The sequence below is a fragment of the Miniopterus natalensis genome, chromosome 19 (genome assembly GCF_054644295.1).
Source record: "Miniopterus natalensis isolate mMinNat1 chromosome 19, mMinNat1.hap1, whole genome shotgun sequence".
Lineage (NCBI taxonomy): Eukaryota > Metazoa > Chordata > Mammalia > Chiroptera > Miniopteridae > Miniopterus > Miniopterus natalensis.
This window is the reverse complement of record NC_142099.1, coordinates 23039985-23060484: the sequence shown is the minus strand read 5'-3', so window position 1 is coordinate 23060484 and position 20500 is coordinate 23039985. Positions and strand designations below refer to the sequence as shown.

The window sequence follows — 20500 nt, the reverse complement described above, 5'->3', positions numbered from 1 at the left end:
GCAGGTAGTGTCAAAACAGTATATGTATATATACTGTATCAGTTTATAAAACTTGCTGGAAGACTCCCAGCAACTTACAAGAAGCTGATAAGCCTAGAAGAAAAAGTAATAATAAAACTTTAAAATTAATTCATATTTACCTCTGAATTCCTTCAAGAATATTCTTCACAGCTGCCATCAACTTTTGAAGATATATAAACGCTTCTTCAAACGATGGTATTTTTGAGGAAGTCAGAGCTGAATTTGAACCCAATCTCTGAAACACATCTGTGCTGAAATAGAGAAAAGGCAAAGATACTCATAGGTACACATGCATATTTACTGTAATTCAAGTATTTCAATTTCTAGTGTATAAAATATTTATAGCTGATCTCTCATAATACTAATCTATTTAAATTGTTTTCTCCTAAGAGTTTAGAGTTCTAACTCTTACATTTAGGCCATCTATCCATTTTGAGTTAATTTCTGTTATGTAGTATAAGATCAGGGTACAACTTTGTTCTTTTGCATGTAGCTATTGAGTTGTCCCAGCATTATTTGTTAAAGATACCATTCTTTCCCTATTGAATGGCCTTGGCATCTTTGTTGAAATCAACTGACCATAGATGTATGCATTTATTTCTGTACTTTCAACTCCATTCCACTGACTTATGTGTCTATTTATTCCAGTAGCGCACAGTTTTGAACACTGTAGCTTTGTAAGTCTTCCAATCCATGAACACTGTATTTTTCCATTTATATAGATCTTCTTTAATTTCTTTCAAAAATGTTTTGTAGTTTTTCAGTGTAAAAATCTTGCATCTTCTTGGTTAAATTTATTCCTAAGTATTTTATTCTTTTTGATGATAATGTAAGTAGAGTTGTTTCATTTCCTTTTTGGATTGTTCATTGCTAATGTATAGAAAGACAACTCGTTCTGTGCATTTATTATTTTAAAAATAAAAACCATAAACTTATTTTATTTAAAACTATTTCTTTTCAACTTTTTATACATTTAGAGCCAGTCATCATAGAAAACATGAAAAATTCAGGAATGCAGAAAGAAGGAAATGTGTAGTGCCCATAGTCCACCAACTAGAGATAAGCATTATTAAATCCATGAAGCATTAATCATTAATAGTATCTAACACTTACCCAAATTCCTCATAAACAGAAAAGACAAAAACCTGAGCTGGTGTGCTGTAAGTTCACAACCGATAACTGAATTACAAGAACACAGTACAAGGAGATGGCATTTACTGTGTGTGTTAAGCGCTCTAGTAGTTTCAGGTGAGTAATTGTGCATGAGGCCTACCAGAACTTCAAATGAACATATCTACATGAAAGGGCCAAGCATAAATATGTTGAAAAGTTCTACAGTGACTCAGGTACACAATCAGGCATGAGAAACACTGAAATAGACTTTAATAACTTTACACTAATAAAGTAGTATAAGCACTTTTCACTTACTGAAATACTACAATGTAAAGTCTATTATCCAGAAATTTCCCAGAACTCTTCAAGGAATTCTGATGTACACTCCTATTTAGGCATCACTGTTTCTAAGGTATCAATTTGACAAAAGACCCTCAATAAGATAATCTAGTACATTAAACTCACAATCCAAACACTAACTGTTCAATGAAAAAGAGTAATGATGGAAAACCCTAAAATTCAAAGATTCTTAAACATTTAATACCTGTTCTCATATATTGTAATCCAAACACTCTCTAAGACAGACCAGATTTCTTGATGCTTGTTGGTTTGGGGAAGATGAGAGCTTGAGAAAACGAGGATTTGTTGGTTGTCAGACTTCATTGGAGAAGTATCTTCTTGCTTTTTACCTGCTGTATTTTCTGAAGGATTTCGATTAAGTTTTGCCTTGGCCTGGGGAAATAAGTATTACATAAAATGCAGCTAGTCCTTCACTAGTAAGTGAGAGAAAAAGAATGCCAATTGTGCTTCCAAATGTTCTATCTTTCTGGGAAGTGCTGACTATTCTCTGTCCTTGATTACATACAGAATATTCCCAGAAAAGTATCAGAGCTAAAATTTTTTTTTCCTTTTCCATTTATATCAAACAATATTTCCAATCTATTTATTAGAGTGACCTTTCTTAGTTAACATGCTAATATCAATTTAACCTCTTCTGCACATACGGTATTGAACTAGAGAGAGGACACCTAGGAGATACAATGATAAATAGGTATACTCAAGTCTCCAAGCTCCTTATAATCCAGTAAAAAGAATGATATTCAAAGGGCTATAAAAAATAAAATCAGGATAGAATATAAGCCTTATCCTATGGGCAATGGTGAACCGCTGAAGGCTTCTCAAGAAATGATACATTCAGAACTGCACTCTAAGACAAAATGGAACAGAAGAAAGTGGAGGTAAGAAACAGGTTAGGCCCTGGCAGGTTTGCCTCAACTGGTTGGGCACTGTCCCATGCACTGAGAGGTTGCTGGTTCAATTCCCAGTCAGGGTACATGCCTGGGTTGTGGGCTCGATCCCCAGTGAGTGGGTGGTGGTTGTGCAGGAGGCAGCCGATCGATGTTACACTCTCACATCAATGTTTCTCTCTTCTCCCTTCCTCTCTCTAAAAATCAATAAACTATTCTTAAAAAAGAAAAAGAAAAAAGAAACTGGTTAGAAGGCTATTGAAATAATTCAGGAGAGGTGTCCTGAGAACTTGAATTAGGTAGGAAAATGCAGTAGAATGAAAAGAAAAAAAAGTATGCAAGAAATATTTTTAAAGACTTGCCAAAGACTAGATTCAAGGACCCTAAAATTTTTCTAACCTAGATGTCTAGAAAAATGGCACAAATAAGAGAAATTTAGGGTGTCTATAAAGTCTAGAAATGTATCTTAAATAGATTGAACCTCCTTGGGGGTCAATGGGGAGAAAAAAGTGGACATCTGTAATACTGTCAAAAATAAAGATAAATTTTTTAAAAATTAGATTGAACCTTCTTGATTACTTTTCCAAAGAAATGTAAAGACAGCTTTATTCAGGGAAAGTGGAATACAAATACTTCCAAGCAACGCATCTCAGAAACATGCAGGCATTGGTGGAAATGTCTGTGCTACATTCACTGCCGTTTTAAACAGCACATTATACTATGCATTGCTGATGAAGGACAACACATTGAACGTGTCGTGTATTATAATATAATAGCAATAAACCATTCATGTTTATGTTTCTGGATTTTATGGCCACCTTTAATAAAGCCAAAACTAAAGACTGGCTAGAGATAAGGGAAAGGAGACAAGCATTACAGTAGATAAGATTCTTAGGAGAGCATCAAAACAGGTAAAAAACCCTAAAGGATGAAAGGTGGAAACTAACATAAAGAAAAAGAGAGACCAACAAGATAAGGGAAGAATCAGAAGTATCCAATAGCAAGAAAAGCCATGAGAGAGGTTTCAGGAAAGAAAGGGTGGGCAGCATCAAGTGCTGAAGGAAGGCTGAGAAAGAAGAGTGAGAGAAAGCGAGGGAAGGGTTGGTTTGATCTTTAGAAGGCAAATGATAACCTAATTCTTCTAATGGAGCGTGAAGGCAGAATTCTACTTGTAAAGGGTTGAGGGTTAAGTGAGTAAAGAAATGGAAACAGTGGTTATAGGTTGCTCTTTTAAGAAGTTTGGTAGTTGATGGAAGGAGATAGTACAGTAATTGTATGCTCAATGAAAAATATTTAAGAATAGATCTGAGCTTATTTTAAAGCAAAGTAAAATATTAAAGTGATTTTTAGAAAAATATTACCTTGGGGGAAAAGATCAACTTAGGTAAAAAAAAAAATCTGAGAAAATTTTAACTATGAGTTTAAAATATTGGGTTTTGGGTCTTGGCTCTACTGTAACTTCTTTGTGAACTTATATAAAATCACTTTTTCTCTAGATTTCCTTGCTGATAAAAGTATCATTTCCAAGGTTAGTTTCATGCTCATCAAATTAAAAAAAGAAAAGAAAATTCCAATACTATTAGTAATAACAGTTAATATTTACTGAGCATTTATTATACACTGGAACTTTCTAAGAACTTTTATCTACTATTTCACTTACTCTTCACAACTACTTTATGAAACAGATACCATGATTATTCATATTTTATAACCGAGGTGTTTTCTGGGTAGCTCATGTAAAGTCACACAGATGGTAAGAGGCATTCACAGGATCTGACCTTCAGCAACCTGACTATGAGTGGGGTTATGATCCCCCTCCAACTGTAAAAGTAAATACCACCCTTTCCTATCTTTTGGGGCAGGAAGAAAAAAAATTATTTCCTGTTTTTGCCAGTTTACATTAATTATGAACTTAATAAATACACATGGATGGAAAGACAATATTGTGTTCTGAGATAAAATTTTTACTTTTATTTTTTAAATTTATCTTTATTGTTGAAAGTATTATAGATGTCACGCTTTTCCCCCAACTGATCCCCTCCACCTGGCATCCACCCACGTCCCTCCCCAGGCCTTCTCCACATTATTGTTTGTGTCCATAGGTCATGCATATATGCATCTAATGAGATAAAATTTTTAAATCATCACATAATGCTTTTTGTCTTCAGCTCTCAAACAGCAGTGTTCCAACTATGCCAGTGGATTTCTTTATCGCACACTAATATAGCACTTATGTGCTAGGCACTAAGTCCTTTACACATATTTATTACTCCTCATCTCAGTTTTGTGGCAGAGATTATTATATTCATTTTACAAAAGAAGGAATTAAGGCTTAGAGAGGTTAAACAACCAAAGGTCAAAACACAACTATTCAAGACCAATCTTAATTATTCTATCATCCTGTAGAGCAAGTCTTACTCTTTTTTTGGTGGTTGGAAGGCTTATAAAAGAAAAATGTGCATATTCTTTTCCAGTTCCCACCCTCCTTATACAAAAACCTGGAAAATGACCATGTTAGTTAACTTTCCATTTTGGTTCTCTCAGAAGCCTTTTCAGAAGCAAACAAATAGTAAATATTCCTCTCTTCCTGATTTGCTACACTTGGTAAATTAAGATTAGGGGGATTCTTTTTTTAGTTACTATGTTTACTTCAAAATTAATTTCCTGATTAATTATGTTAGTTACATAAGATATCCTTATTCTTTAGGAAATACATATAGAAGTATTTAGGGTTAAAGGGGAATCACATCTGCAATGTACTCAAAGAGTTCAGAAAAATGTGTGAAACGTAAGGCAGGTAAGAACACAGGGAAAACAATAAAGCAAATGTGATAAAATGTTAACATTGAGGAATCTGGGTAAAGGATATATATGGGAATTCTATGTACTACTCTTGCAATTTTTGTGTGTAGATTTGAAATTATATCAGAATAAAAAGTAAAACAAGAACAACATTTCTGAACACCACTCTCAGAAATTTGATTCAGTAAGGTTTGAGAGAGGCTTGGCACCTGCATGTTTAAAAAAATTCCCAAAGTATTTTGATGCATGTTGTGGTCCACTGGTTTATAGCACTGGGAAATGAATCTTCAAACAACAGTTCATAGCTTTCTTCTATCCAATAAATAAAATAATTAAAATCCCAACAACTGCTGTGACACTACTTCCATAGGACAATGTGTTTTATAACTTGTAATAAGAACTGTTTATTCAACATTCAATTCATTTAATAGTTTACTTAATGCCTCTGTATGTTAAAGTTAAAATTAAAATAGCCTTTCCCTACTGTTATCTGCTAAATACATTTAGAATGTATGTGATTAGCTATTCTAAATGGCATTTCAAAGGTGTCCTACCTCTGAAAATGTTTGGAGTAGTTTGTTGACTTGAGCAAAGGCCTGCGGAAGAATACCATCATAATTTGACCTTGTACTGAAAGCATGTAACAGGCTTTGAGAATCCTGAAGCAGGAATTTCACCGTTGTAAAATCCACTGCATTGTTAGCTGGTAATAGAAAATTAAGAAGGAAAAAACATGTAAGAATGAGTATACAATTCACAAAATGTCTTTGGAAAACTAATCTAATATTAATTGTGAGATTTAAGACAAGTACACATTTATACCTACCAGCCACTCCTAATTTATCTCTCTGGTATAAAAAGCAACAATTAAACAGACTTAGTTACAAAGTGCTTGGAGTTGATTCTGGTATTCTGTATTTAGATTCCAGGAGTTCCCACAACATGGTCAACTCAAAGACATACTCTTCAGAAAAGAGAGCTGATCACTAAACAAATGAGTTAACCACAGATTTTCAAAACTGAGATTGTTTCACATACAAATTACTATGGAGGCATCAGAGGAGTAACATTTTGGTGGTAAGCACATAAATTATATGTGGTACTTCTCATAATCAACTCAGTTATTATGTAGTAATTTACCTTCAATTTCCATTACATGAAATATAATACTAGATTTACTGAAAATAACCTGTTTTCTCTCTGTGTATGACACATTTAGCAAAAAATAAATAATTTGGGTAACAGTAAGCTGGGGGCAAGAGAAGCTAGCAGAATTTTTCCCCCCTGTAAATTAGCAAAGTTGAGTTCATCTACCAGTAATAATTTAAAGGTATAATTTTCTCTCAAGGAACTAAAATTACATTAAATTCTCAAACCAATTAGGAGAGGTGGTGACAATACTTTGAAAGATTTAAAAAGTTATGAATAAAGTTAAGTAATTTTCTAATGTCACCAAAACCCAAAATAAAAAGAATTTTTTCCATTATTAAGATAGAGTGCTACTAACAATTTTCAAAGGAATTCAAAATAATCATGCTACAATGTGTTTTATTTAATGTTCAGTTTCAGCAACTGTTATATTCCAAAACACCAGCATGGTTTTTCACTGACACTATGAGTTAAAAAAATAAAGAATTCCCCTGTATCACTTACACAGTGAATATTTGCTCGTGAAATACTGAAAGGTCAAATGAAAATTAAAGATAAATTTTAATAATTAATTACACAATATTGAGAATTCTAATCTAATGTGATGGTTACAGCCAAGCTTCTGGCTTTCCTTTTACCAAGCAAACAAATAGTATATTTCTGTACAAAACACTTTTAGTTATTTTTAAAGTCAATGACTAGATTAAATTCCTGTGGGAAAAGAGAGATGAGAGAGATGCTACACACAGGACAGAATGGAGATTCAATGAACCTAGTAAACCTCCTGAGTAGGAGAAACTGGATACAACTTTTTTTAAGGGTACTTCTCAAATGTGGTCTATGTTCTTTAGGGCTTATATCCTTGAATTAGTCACTTTATTTCTGCCTTACGAAAATTCTTTACAAAGATTATGAGCAAAAGGGAAATAACAGTGATAAAGTCAATACCTAGACACAACATAAAAAGAAGTATACATGACTGAAACAGTTTAATGTTTATATAAGAACAATAGTTATTTAAGCCAACATAAATATGGATAACAAAGTCAGAAAAAGCTACTAGTTATTTCCCACACAATTCTCTATGAATTGATCTAAGGATTCCTGTTTGGTATGCTGAAGTTAAACACATATTCATAATTCAACAGTGAGGATACTATTAAAGACAGTAAACAAAATCATAATCTGTGATTCTTTTAATTCAAAATTAGAGCAGAAGACACTTTTACAATTCTATTTAATATTCTTTACTGTAAAGTAATATTCTTTACAGTAAACATTTGGCATCAGATTCTTCTAGACCAAGGATCAATAATGATTCCAAAAAGGATTTTTTAGCAGAAGAAACAGTCACCGTCTCTTCACTTCTTTCCCTATTGCCAATCAGAGCTGCCGCCTACTATCTCTAAGCTGCATGTAAGAGCAAAACACTGCTCACTTATGGAAAAAGAACAGACAAATGGAGGATGGTAACTCAACACCCTATTTTTGAAACTAAATCTTGTTCAAGATACACATAGTTTATGGACTGTTTCTTCTGGAAGAACCAACTAAATTATGCCGCTAGTAAAAGATATGAAAAAAAAATGTTTCAATGTATATCTTGTAAAACTGCTTTGAAGACATGTCCAATATGTTGTTCCATGTCCCTTACATAATAAAGACACTTTTCAGGCATTCAGAGAAACTTTTTTTTCAAATCCTACATGGAATCTCCATATATAAAAAGATAAAAAACAGCTGCTTGGCTAAAGCTCGGGTTGAAGGCCAGAGGCCCACCACTTGCCAGGCCCCCATCAACCTCTCCACCTCCCATTGGTGGCAGCTCCAGAGGCACTTCAAGAAGCCTGAGATTCTGTCCAACATGGTTTAAAAACCACCAGCTTAAGTGGTTGACTACAGTCTCTACTGGTTCTAAAATTCACTATCCAGGAAAGCCAAAGGTTTCCTATTCCTTATATTTTAAATAGAAACCTTGATACACTATTTTTTTTTTTAAATATATCTTTATTGGTTTCAGAGAGATGAAAGGAAAGGGAGAGAGAGAGACAGAAACATCAATGATGAGAGAGTCATTGATCGAGCCCGAAACCCGGGCCTGCGCCCTGACCGGGACTCGACGCTCAACTGCTGAGCCACGCCCGGCCGGGCTTGATACACTATTTTAAAAACTAGTACATGAAATGTGATCAAAACTGTGTTAAACACAGTGAGAAATGAAAAAAACTAAATAATTCTATTTGCACACTCAATAACCTATAAAATGTGGTTTAAAAAGTTTCCAAACATGATTAAAAACTATATATTCACAATATCAAGGAACATCAACAATGATATCATTAATAGTCACGGCTCTATGAACTGTATCCATTCATCCAGCTGCCATAAATTCCCTTTAGAAATGAGAATGATTAAGAACTGATTAAATTTTTATTAATTTATCTTCACATTCCATGAACTATATCTGCTAGTCTCACTTTAATACAACACTGCTAAAAACAAAATAAAAGATTCATACCTTTACAGAGATTGTCATGTAAGTTCTCAACGGTTAAAAGCAAGTTCTTTTCTGTAATTAATCCAAATACAGCTACCCAATGTTTTCTAAAGCACTGCATTAAATGCATTAGAGTCCATGGTGGTTTCAAGTATAGCATCTAAAAAGTATTTAGAAAAAATCAGCATCTACTGATTTATTAATTATTCCTATTATTTAAAAAAATTTAAAAAAACAGGTTAGAACTCTGCAGGTACAGTTACATGTATTTTCTCTTCCTCATGGTTTTCTTAATATAATTTTCTTTTCTTTACTTTATTGTAAGAATACAGAATACATGTAATATACAAATCACGTGTTAATTGACTGTTTATGTTACTAGTAAGGCTTCTGGTCAACAGTAGGCTATTAGAAGTTAACTTTTTGGGGAGTCAAAAGTTACATGTGGATTTTAAACTGCATGGATGGTCAGAACCCCAAGTTGTTCAAGGATTAACTGTACCTATTCAGGAATATCTACATATATTTCTGAGAAAAATATAGTTAGTTGAATTCTTTTTAAACTAAAAAATGTCTTATTCAAAACTAATTATAATCTTTAAAATGCTTCCATTACAATTCCTTTGTAAAATGGATATTAGTATAATCCTTATATAGTTTCAGAAACTACACATGCAAAAAGAAAGCATAGTTCTAATCAAAAGCAGCACAATTTTAATTAGCAAATGTCATCAATCTACTTTTTAACATCATTTCTATGAGGAAATCAATCTAATTTCATGTAACTGGTGAAAAAAATCTATTCTAATAAAATATAGTCCTAATCTTTTGGAAATGTCCTTCAGTTAATTTTGAAAATGTTATTTCAAAAACTTCCAAGAAAAAATATAATGTGATATAGATTATTACTAAAAAGCTTATCAAGAAGTATTTCTTAACCAATCTTTAGCAATAAAAAATAACTTTTTAACTAACAAAGCTTAAATAATCACCTCCATCCAGAGGTTTCCAAAAGCAATTTTCATTTCTGTTTCTAATATTGAAGATAAAGCTGTTCCAAGAGATTTTTCAAGATCAGATACTATGCCTTCAAGTAGAATGAGTAGTCCAGAATTTGTAGATTCTTCCTCATTACTCTTTCCCAAAGGTGTTCGCTCTTTAAAACAATTATAAGCTTTTTTTAGGACACTAATAGTAAATATTTTACATATGTAATTATATTTGGCCATAAATAATAAACATTTTACGTATATAATTAGTATTTTAATTACCTAGGAAAACAAACCAATACTTTATTTTAAAAACAGTATTTAGAAACATGTATCCCTAGTATAGTTGTTTTAGATGCAGCATAAACCATATTACATTAGCAGATGTTTTCTCTTTTTGACAAAAGGCAACTAAATAGTGTCACTGAAATAAAAATTTAAGAAATGTGTGTGACACCTGGCCAGTGTGGCTCAGTTGGTTGGAGCGTTATCCAATACACTAAAAGGTCTTGGGTTCAATTCCCAGTTGGGGAAAATACCTAGGTTGTGGGTTTGATCCCTGGCCATGTTGGGGTACATTCGAGAGGCAACTGATCGATGTTTCTCTGTCACATCAATGTCTCTCTCTCTGCCCTCCCACTCTCTCTCCCTTCCCTTCTCTCTAAAATTCAATGAACATGTCCTCAGGTGAGGATTAAAAAAAGAGAAAGAAATGTCTGTGATATTTTAACTACAATTTTGATTCTCTTATTTTCATAAAGAAGAAAAATAATGAGAATGCTTTGATTCTGTGTATAACAGAAAATTAAGAAGTATGAATCAAACTGTTTTCTTCCAAAAACAAGTATATTCTTCCAGTTGAAGCTCATATCAATAAATTGCTTTGAAAGGACCAAAATCTGACTTAACTACCTTTGTGCCCAACCCTTTGAAAGTGAATTTTTATTACTTTAACTGATATAATTTCATTAACATAACTTTTGATACCTGAAAACAACTATTATTTCTCTATAGTAAAATTCAAAATATTAACTGGTTTATCTCTATAAACACAAACTAAGGGTTTAAAATGACAGTAATATAATGGGCAAACTGGAAGCATGTTACCCCCAAAAACTATAAACTAAAATATCCTGTTACTCCTTCTAAATGCCATTTTGAATGTTATGACTAAAGAAATTTTACTACTAGAAAGGTCAAATAAGTAGCAAGTGTATATATGAATTTTTATATAATTATATATAAAAGTTCATATAATAGTAGAGATTTCAGTTTTCCCCATAGAGGAAAAGCTGGTATGTGTTTTTAAATTATGTCAGACTTAATATAAACTCTATCAAATACCATACTCTAGTACAGAACAGATTATTCTGGGGAAAAAGAGATTATTCCGGTGAAAAAAAAGCCTTAAGCTTTCTTAACTATTAATATAAAATTTAAAAAGAACTAGTACTAGAGTCAAGTTTTTATAGTATTAATAGGTTATGAATATGAAGCTAATTTTAAAAAAGAAACCAAAAATGTCTACTTCAAATGAATATGTCCTATAGCTACTATTAATTTAAAAGGTATACTCTACAAGGTACAAAATAGTATATACAAAATAATTATAAGCATGTAAAACTGTGTGTGAGTGAACAACAAATATTCAAATTAATTTGTAAAAGTATATGTAGAAGGCAATACTGTCAATTATGTTTTCTTTTGTATTACCATTATAATTTTCATTCATTTCTACCATTTACGTGTGAACAAATACTCCAAACACTGTTATTTTAAATATACAAGATAAAAATCTGTTATTAACTACAATGGTTATCAATAACCTTAGCATATAAAATAGTCTTATTTCTAATTATTCATTAGTCACATTTCTAATTATTCATAGTAAGAATATTACCTGCTTTCAACTGTTGCTTAGATACACAAGGCTGATGAGGTACAACTGTGCTCAGAGACAAGTTTAAGAACTCTGCACTCAATTCTTCTTTACTGAGTGACTTCACACCACTTATTATGCCTTTGTTTCTTAAATTTCTATCATCCCTAAGGTTGGTTTAGGAGAAAAAAATACTTTATTTTTTATTTTTTAATAAGGTAAATCACATGGCAACTCAAAATACATAGGATCTAATCAGAGGTTTGTAATTCTCAGCATATGTATTAACAAAAGAGGCCAATTTTATTTTAAATAGAGAAGATAAAAGAATTAACACACAATTGAGTCACACATCATATGAGCTTTAGAGAATAATAATAATTATTATTTATTGAGTGTTTCCCTAGTACCAGGCACTGTTCTAAGCACTTTATGTATGTATCATTCCATTTAATTCTCACAACAAACTTCTTAGGTAGAAATGGAACTAATGCTATCCCCATTTCACAGATGAGAGACTGGGGTGTAAAGAAGTTAAGTAACTTGTTCAGAGTTACACTTGGTAGTTGGAGGTGGATTTGAACACAGGAATACGATCCTCCAATGAGAAATAAACAGAAAGAGCCATAGTTAGAGAAATAATTTACACAGAACTGGTAATTACAAATTTACTCGAAGTGAGAATAAAACAAATGGCGTGAATTTGCTATTTGTTGAAAGAAGTCAGTATGATTAGATCATAGTACATGAGACCAGTTAATATGGCTGAAGAAAAAGGCAAAGACATTAACAAATGGGAAGACATTAAGGGTTTCAATGTGGAAGTGGCATGATCAGATCTGTTTATTAAATCATTCTGAAGTCCAGCAGGTTTCTAGCTTTTGTTAATGGCAGAATAGCTTGGTGAGACTAACACTCCCATAGATGAGAATTAGAAGATCTGAACCAAAAGAAAAAAAAAAAGGCAACCACTTGAAGGCACTAGAGAGCAATAAAATGTAGGCAGAAGCTGGAGGGGAGTCTACTCTCAAGACTGGTGAAAGCTGTAAGTTTCTATCTTTTTGCCTGAGGGCATTCCCTATATTATCAGTTTTAAGACAGAAAGACACAGTCTTAATAGCTTGAATGTTAGAAGATAATGTTTAGGGCTAGCCAGAGCAGACTGAAAGTTAAGGGGGAAACTGAAGACGAGAGGAAACCACAGGGCAGGTGAACCATAAAATCTGCACATAAATTCTGCCCAGAAAAATAGAACATGCTGACAAGAGACAAAGCAATCAACAGAACCAGACTCAGCTCTGACACAGAGGTTGAGGCTATCTGACAGGGAATTTAAAATAATTTTGATTAATATGTTAAAGGCTATAATGGAAAAGGTGAATAGTATGCAAAATCATAGGGGCAGTTTCAGCACAGGTGAAAACTATAAGAATCAAATGGAAGTGCTAGCTATAAAAACACAGTAAGAGTGATCAAGAATGCCTTCAACAGGCCTCTCAGTGGAATAGACATAGGTGAGAAAAGAAACAAAAAAACTTGAAGACAGTTCAAAAGAAATTACCCAAACTGAAACAAAAAGAGAGTAAAAGGTTAAAAAAACACAAAGATCTACGGGTCTATATCAAATAGTCTAACATATGTGCATGTATTAGTTATCTATTGCTGTGTAACAAATTATCCCAAAATTTAGCAGTTTAAAATAAACATTTATTATCTCACATAGTTCCTGAATCTGGGAGCAGCTGGACTGGATAGTTCTGGCTCAGGGTCTCTCACAAGGTTGGAGCATACAGTTGCCTAGGGTTGTAGCCATCTCAAGGTTTAATTGGCACTCGTTCATGTGGTTGTTGGGAGGCCTTTGCCCCTCACTGGCTCTTGGCTTTATTTTCTCACCATGTGGGCTTCTCCATAGGGCTGCTCACAGCATGGCAGTTTGCTTCCCCAGAACACGTGATTCAAGAGAGAGAAGGAAGCAAAAGAGTGCCCAAGAAGGAAGTCCCAGTCTTTTATAACCTAATCTCAGGCATGACATGCTATCTCTTCTGATCAATGCTATCTATCACAGAAAACCAATCCTGGTAAAGTGTAGGAGGGGACTATACAAGAGAATTAATACTAGGAGGCAGGAATCATTGGGGTTATCTCGAAAGCTGGTTACTACAATATAATTCTGTAATACCAGAAGGAGAAAAGAGGAAACAAGACAGAAGAAATATTTGAAAACTAGTGGCTGAGAATTTTCCAGAACTAGAGATATACACAAAACCAAAGATCTAAGAAGCTCCGAGAACATCAAGCAGGATATTTGCTCTCCCCTAATTCCACTGCCCCTCCCCCCCAAACATCTGGGCATATATGCTAAAAACAGCTAAAAAACCTGCTAAAAAAGCAAAAGATAAATCTTGAAAGCAATGAGAGGAAAAAAGACATATTACATACAGAGGAACAAAGACAACAACATTTACAGCAGACTTCTCATCAGAAACCATATAAACTAGAAGAAAATGGAGTGGCACCTTTAAAATACCAGGAAAAGAACTGTCAACCCAAATATCTTTCAAAAATAATTAAGAAATAAAGACATCAGAAGACAAACAAAACCCTAAAATTCATTGTCAAGAGACTTACGCATGTCAAAGAAAGTTGTTTAGGCAGAAGGAATATGACACCAGACAGAAACTTGGATCTATAAAAAGAAATGAAGAGTGCTCAAAATGGAATGTAAGATTAAAAAAACCCTTTTTTTCTCACTTTAATTTCTCTAAACAGTAAACGAGTGAATCAAAAATAATTGCAAAGTACTACATGTTTATCATTTATGTAAAGATAAAATCTATGACAACAGCACAAAAAATAGGGGGAAGAAACTGGGGATATACTGTTGTAAGATCCTTATACTACACATAAATAAATGTAAAATTATTTGAAGGCAGACTTTGATCAAGTAAAGATGTATACTGTAAACACTAGGGCAACCATTAAAAAGGTTTTTTCAAGAAGATAGAAATAAGGCAATGATGGAGATAGAGTAGCACCATAAAAATATACAATTAAGCAAATAAAAGAAAGACAGACAGATGAAACAAATAGAAAATAATTAGCAAAATGGTAGATTCTGATCCAACCAATTAAATGTGAATGGCATAAACTCATTAATGAAAAGACAGAAACTGTCAGATTGTGCAAAAAAGGAAGCACCAACTATATGTTGTCCACAAAAACTTATATGAAGACACAGGTAGATTTAAAGTAAGTTGATGAAAAAGATACACCATATAAATACTGTCCAAAACAAAACTGGAAAAATAATATTAATACTTAACAAAGGAGACTTCAGAACCAGCAATATTATCAAGGACAAAGAGAGAAATTATAGAATGAGAGAGACATTATATAAATTTCCAGTGAGACAATCCTAAATAATCCCCAATGTGTATGTATCATACCATAAAGCTTCAAAATACATAAAGAGAAGTAAACTGAAAGAAATATACAAATCCACAGTTATAGCTGGAGATTTCAATACTTCACTTTAAGTAATCATAGAATAAGTAGACAGATAATCAGTAAGGTTATAGAAAACTTGAACACCACTACCAACCAACTTGTCCTAACTGAAGTTTATGGAATACTCCACCCACACACTCTTTGTAAAAGCACATGAATTAACCAGGTAGACCACAAAACAAACTTTAACAAATGTAAAAAAACAGAAATCATATAAAGTATGTTCTCAAGTCATAACAGAATTAAACTTGATAAATCAATAACAACAAAAAAAACAAAACTGAAAAATTTGCAAGTTTTTAGAATTAAGTAACAAATATCTAAATAACCTATGGATCAAAGAGGAGGTCACAGGGGAAATTATAAAGAATACATATTTAACTGAATGAAAAGAAAAATGCAACATATCAGATTGTGTGGGATGCAATTAAAGCAGTGCTTAAAGGAAAATGTACAGCAGTCTCAAATAAATGATCCAAGCTTCCACCTTAAAAAACTAGAAAAAAGCAAATATACCCTTTTTGGGGGGGTTAATGGCAGTGTTCTTTATATAGAGAGGGATGTGTGCTGCACCAGTGTATCCATTGTCAACACTGTACAGTTAAAATATGTCCATTTCAACATATGTATATTTTCCCTCAAAATACAAAGAACTATATAAAATAAACATATAGGAGGACAGGGAATGGATGGATGTATAGATAGATAACAGAAGAATTTTTATAATTGTTATAGCTGGGTATGTAGGAGTTTTTATTAACTCTTCTTTACTTTGAATATTGTTGAAATTCTCCATGATGAAACTTTTTAAAAATAAAAATAAAAAATTTGAAGAATAAATGAAGGCGAGCAAGGGTGGAAGTAGAGGGAAGTAGTCTTAGAATAGAAAAGAAAAAAAAAACATGGCTTGACAAAGAATGTTGGCAAGAATGATAAAAGAGAACCATACAGGCACCACTAATTAACTAGACATAGATTATGAGGAAAATGAAAGACAGGTGTCAAAAATGCCTCCTAGGTTTCTGGTTTTAAGCAAATGAGTGGAAGGTGGAACTTTTCAGATGGAGAAGAATTTAGAAGGAAAGATCAACAGTTTGTTTTTGGAGATGGTAGTTTTTAGATGTCTATGAGACATACAAGTAGAGATATCAAATAAGTAGATAAACAGACTAGAGTTTAGAAGATAGGGATTATAGATAACAACTAGGGGTATCTGGCCCATACTTGGGACTGTTAATGTAAATAAAGCACTTAAAATGATGTATATAGTATACAGTGTTATAGAAGTTCTCCTATTACTATCATTACCAATTAGTATCATCATCATCATTCATTTAGGTAATAGCAATGTATCCTTAAAATAAATAAGAGTGAGTCACACAGTAGGCACAATTATCGGCCTTTATAGGAAAAAAATAAATAAATAAAAAAGAGGCTTATTTAGAAAATAGTGTGAGAAAAATAAGGTTTGACTATAAATTTTCATTTCACTAAAAAAAGTTACATCTGTTAATCACGAGTAGAAATAATAAAGAATCACTGCAGAAATAATAAAGAATTGATGAAGTCCCACTACTTTAATTTTCATTCTAAGTTGAACTAAAAAAATACCAATTACACAACAATTATGCTCAAATTTAGCTAAAGTTCAAAATGATTAGCATATTACTAATTCTATTTCAGCCTTCAACAAACTCTGAGATGAAATGTTCTAGATCAAAACAATTTAAAACCTAGAGATAGAAATCTCCGATGTTTCCTTTAACTCCAAAAAGAATAACATTATCTTTGAAGAGAGCTAAAATAATAATTGACGAAGCCCCCTTAGAAGAAAAATCTGAGGGCCATTTACTTCCATAATCACTCCATTTCACACAGAATTTAGGCATGATCATGAAACTGTAAAAACTCTATTTTGCAGTGACTTAAATTCAGACTAAAACTGCAAATTATAACTATTCTTCATGTTTCCTTCAGAGCCTTTTCTTTTGATTTTTATAGAAGTTTATTTGAGACAAACAGGATAAACCTGGAAGAAAGATCTCAACAGACTGAGATAAACGCTTCCCAGAGCCTTTTCTCATACACGATGAATGCAATCTTGGTTAGCATTATGGTAGTCTCCTCTTAGAACTAAGTAATGAAAATATTAGTTGGAAATATTAGTTGGAAAAGGAGGGAGAACGAGGGAAAAACTCTGAGATCACACTGCGTACTGGCACTAAGTCCTTCATATATATCATCTGATTAAATACAATAACCTCATGAGGAAGGTATTATTCTTCCCCCTCTATTTTACACAGAGTTGTTAAGCAACTTTCCCAAGTCACAAAGGGGGTAAGTGGTAGATCAGGACTCCAATCCAGGTACCGAGAACAAAACTACAACATAAATGACCCCTTTCTCACATACTCATTAACCTTGGCACATAACCAAAAAATGTCAAATTTTTATTTCTGAACTGTTTCATTGGAATATTAAACTGGTATTTCCCTGCTTTTCAAAAGTTTTCTGAATATTATATAAATTAAAGTGAAATGAAACTTCATCTACTTGAGATTCAAACCTCATTCTTCCATATCTTATATGTAAGAATGTGAGCTAGTACAGCATGTTGAGTATAATTAATAATATTGTATTGTATATTTGAAAACTGTTAAAAGAATAGATCTTGAAAGTCCTCATTACAAGAAAAAATATTTTTTGTAACTATGTATGGTGATGGAGGTATTAACTAAACTTAATTTGGTGATCATTCGGTAATATAAAAAAAAAAATCAATCATTATGTTGTACACCTGAAACTAATATGCTATGTGTCAATTATACCTCAATAAGAAAAAGAAGAGGGGAGCATTTGAGATCTTGGTCTGCAGCATGTATCATCAAATAAACTTATAAAAATTCAAAATTAAAAAGAATTATAATTGAATATGTTTCCTGGCAGATTTATAAAGTATACATGTTTTTGATCCTTGATATGGTAGATTCAGTATGATTTTTAAAAATTCTTTGGTATTATTTGTTACTTTTTAAAAAAAGAATTAAAATGATCATGAAACTCACGTGCACAGAATAACAAGAGAACTAGGGAATAATTCCTGGTACTGAAGGCAGCATTTTAATACTCGATCATCATTGTTCTCATCACTGAATCCATCTGCAAATTTAGTAAAAGCAATTATCATTAAACACACTAGAAATCTGGGTACCATATGTATAATCTAGGCTGTACTTACATACCAAAAAAAACCCTTAAAAAGAGGAGCCTGGCTGGCATGGCTCAGGGGTTGAGTGTTGACCTATGAACCAGGAGGTTGGGGTTCAATTCCAGGTCAGGGCACATGGCTGGAGAGCCAGCTCAATCCCCAGTAGGGGGCATGCAGGAAGCAGCCGATCAATGACTCTCTCATCATTGACGTTTCTATCTCTCACCCCCTCTCCCTTCCTCTCTTTAAAAAAATAAAATAAAATAAAATAAAAATGAAAAGAGGAAGATATGACACAGCAAAACAATACCTTGAAAATTCTGGATCTAGAGCTCACGTAGCATATAGTTGTGAGTTTGAAAAAGTGGTTAGTTTTCTACTAAATGGCATAGAATATGCCCATTAACAAACTCAAAAAAATGTGATCCGTAGGTTAAATGCCAGATGAGAAACCAAAAGCTATGAATTCTAGTCTCAATTTGGTCACTTAGAGATTATTAGTAAATTATGATTACCTCATGCTTAAAATGATCTCAACTTAAAAGAGATGTTCTATCAGCAACAGAACCACTTTCATGTGTCTGCTTTTCCTTACTCTCTAAAGCAGTAACAGTTAGAGATGTACAGGAGAAGGCAATATGGGCCCTAAGCAGAGAACACAGAAAATAATCCCTAACAAATGTTAATCAGTGGCTGACAGGGTGTTCTCTGGCATTCTCCAAGCTTTAAAGCAGGTGGTAAAAGTTTGGTTTTTGTGAAAATATTGCAATGTGCAGAAATAGGACCAAAGTCAGTGCTTCTCCTAGGTCCTTACCCTACCTGACTCAGAACTCCCAGGGTACTTGTTTATAATACAGACTGCAGGACCATACTCCCAGGCCCCAATTCTGGATAATAATCTTTGGAGCCTGGACCCAAAGACTGATTTGATTTAAGCCCTTGTGAAGTCCCTTACACACTAAAATTCAAAACATACTAGCCAGTGAGCAATGTTCCTAGATTATGATGTTTTGTTTCCCTCAAATTTTAGCCTGTATTACTTAGTCCTCTAAACATTCAAATTAGAAAACTCATTGATTCCTGCAATAAATACTTATACAGGACTGAATTTGTGCCAGGTCACTATGCTAAGTAATTGGATATTCAAAGACAAACTCTTGAGGAGCTCACAATCTCATCATGAAGTCTAGACAGAACTCAGCTGATCTCAGAGGCTGAGCCTGAAGGAGATTTAATTCAATTCTTTAATCAGACAGCCAGTGAGCCAGACAGACATATATTACAACAGCCAATTTTCCTCCTTTCCACTCACAGAGTAAGTACCACAACAATGCAAAGTAGACAGCTCAAAATCATTAGTTAACTTTAAACAACTCAATTCAGCAGACAAAAGAAGGTTTACAAGTTATAGTGGACTGCTCTAATGATACCAAAGTTCAAGAATATCTGTACTATCACTTTTTCTTTTTTTAAAGATTTTTTAATTGATTTTTATAGAGAGAGGAAGGGAGAGGGAGAGAGAAACATCAATTTGAAAGCAAAACATCAAATGGCTGCTTCCTGTACGCCCCCTACCAGGGATCGAGCCCAAAACGCTGGCATGTGCCCTGACTGGGAATGGAACTGGCAACCTTTTGGTGCTTGGGACAACACTCAACCAACTGAGCCACACCAGCCAGGGCTGTTCTATCACTTTTTCTAGGATACAGGGGGCTGGAAAACATACCTAAAACTACAAGAATATTCATGAAATATTTATTCAACAAATTTTGTTTAATATTACATGTCATTAACATTTTCCAAAATATAGTATTCTCTCATATAGCTATAGCACTATATGTAACTTCTCCAATTGTTAGTCAGATTGTTTCAAATTTTTTTCTGTGTAAATGATGCTGTGATAAACATTTTTATAGAAATCGCTGTGAGCAGCTCTGATTATTTCTTTAGGATATACTACTAGAAAGAGAATTCTATCTTTAGGCTTCTTGATACACACTGATAAATTGCTCTCCTGAAAAGCTACTAATTCATAATTCCCAAAACACTAAAGCACTATAAGTGTTCCTAGAAGGTGTTGGAAAAAAG

The 20500-nt window shown here is 33.1% G+C and overlaps 1 protein-coding gene across 1 annotated transcript in view; it reads right to left on the bottom strand.

Moving 5' to 3' along the window:
• SWT1 (SWT1 RNA endoribonuclease homolog) overlaps positions 1 to 20500 on the bottom strand; it is a 61121-nt gene that overhangs the window by 19616 nt on the left and 21005 nt on the right. The window contains exons 10-16 of the mRNA XM_016224612.2: positions 18270 to 18363; positions 11719 to 11864; positions 9822 to 9985; positions 8851 to 8989; positions 5738 to 5886; positions 1679 to 1866; positions 141 to 272 (exon numbers count right to left, since the gene is read on the bottom strand). Coding sequence (XP_016080098.1) covers positions 141 to 272; positions 1679 to 1866; positions 5738 to 5886; positions 8851 to 8989; positions 9822 to 9985; positions 11719 to 11864; positions 18270 to 18363 — 1012 coding nt within the window. The remainder of the gene's footprint in view (positions 1 to 140; positions 273 to 1678; positions 1867 to 5737; positions 5887 to 8850; positions 8990 to 9821; positions 9986 to 11718; positions 11865 to 18269; positions 18364 to 20500) is intronic.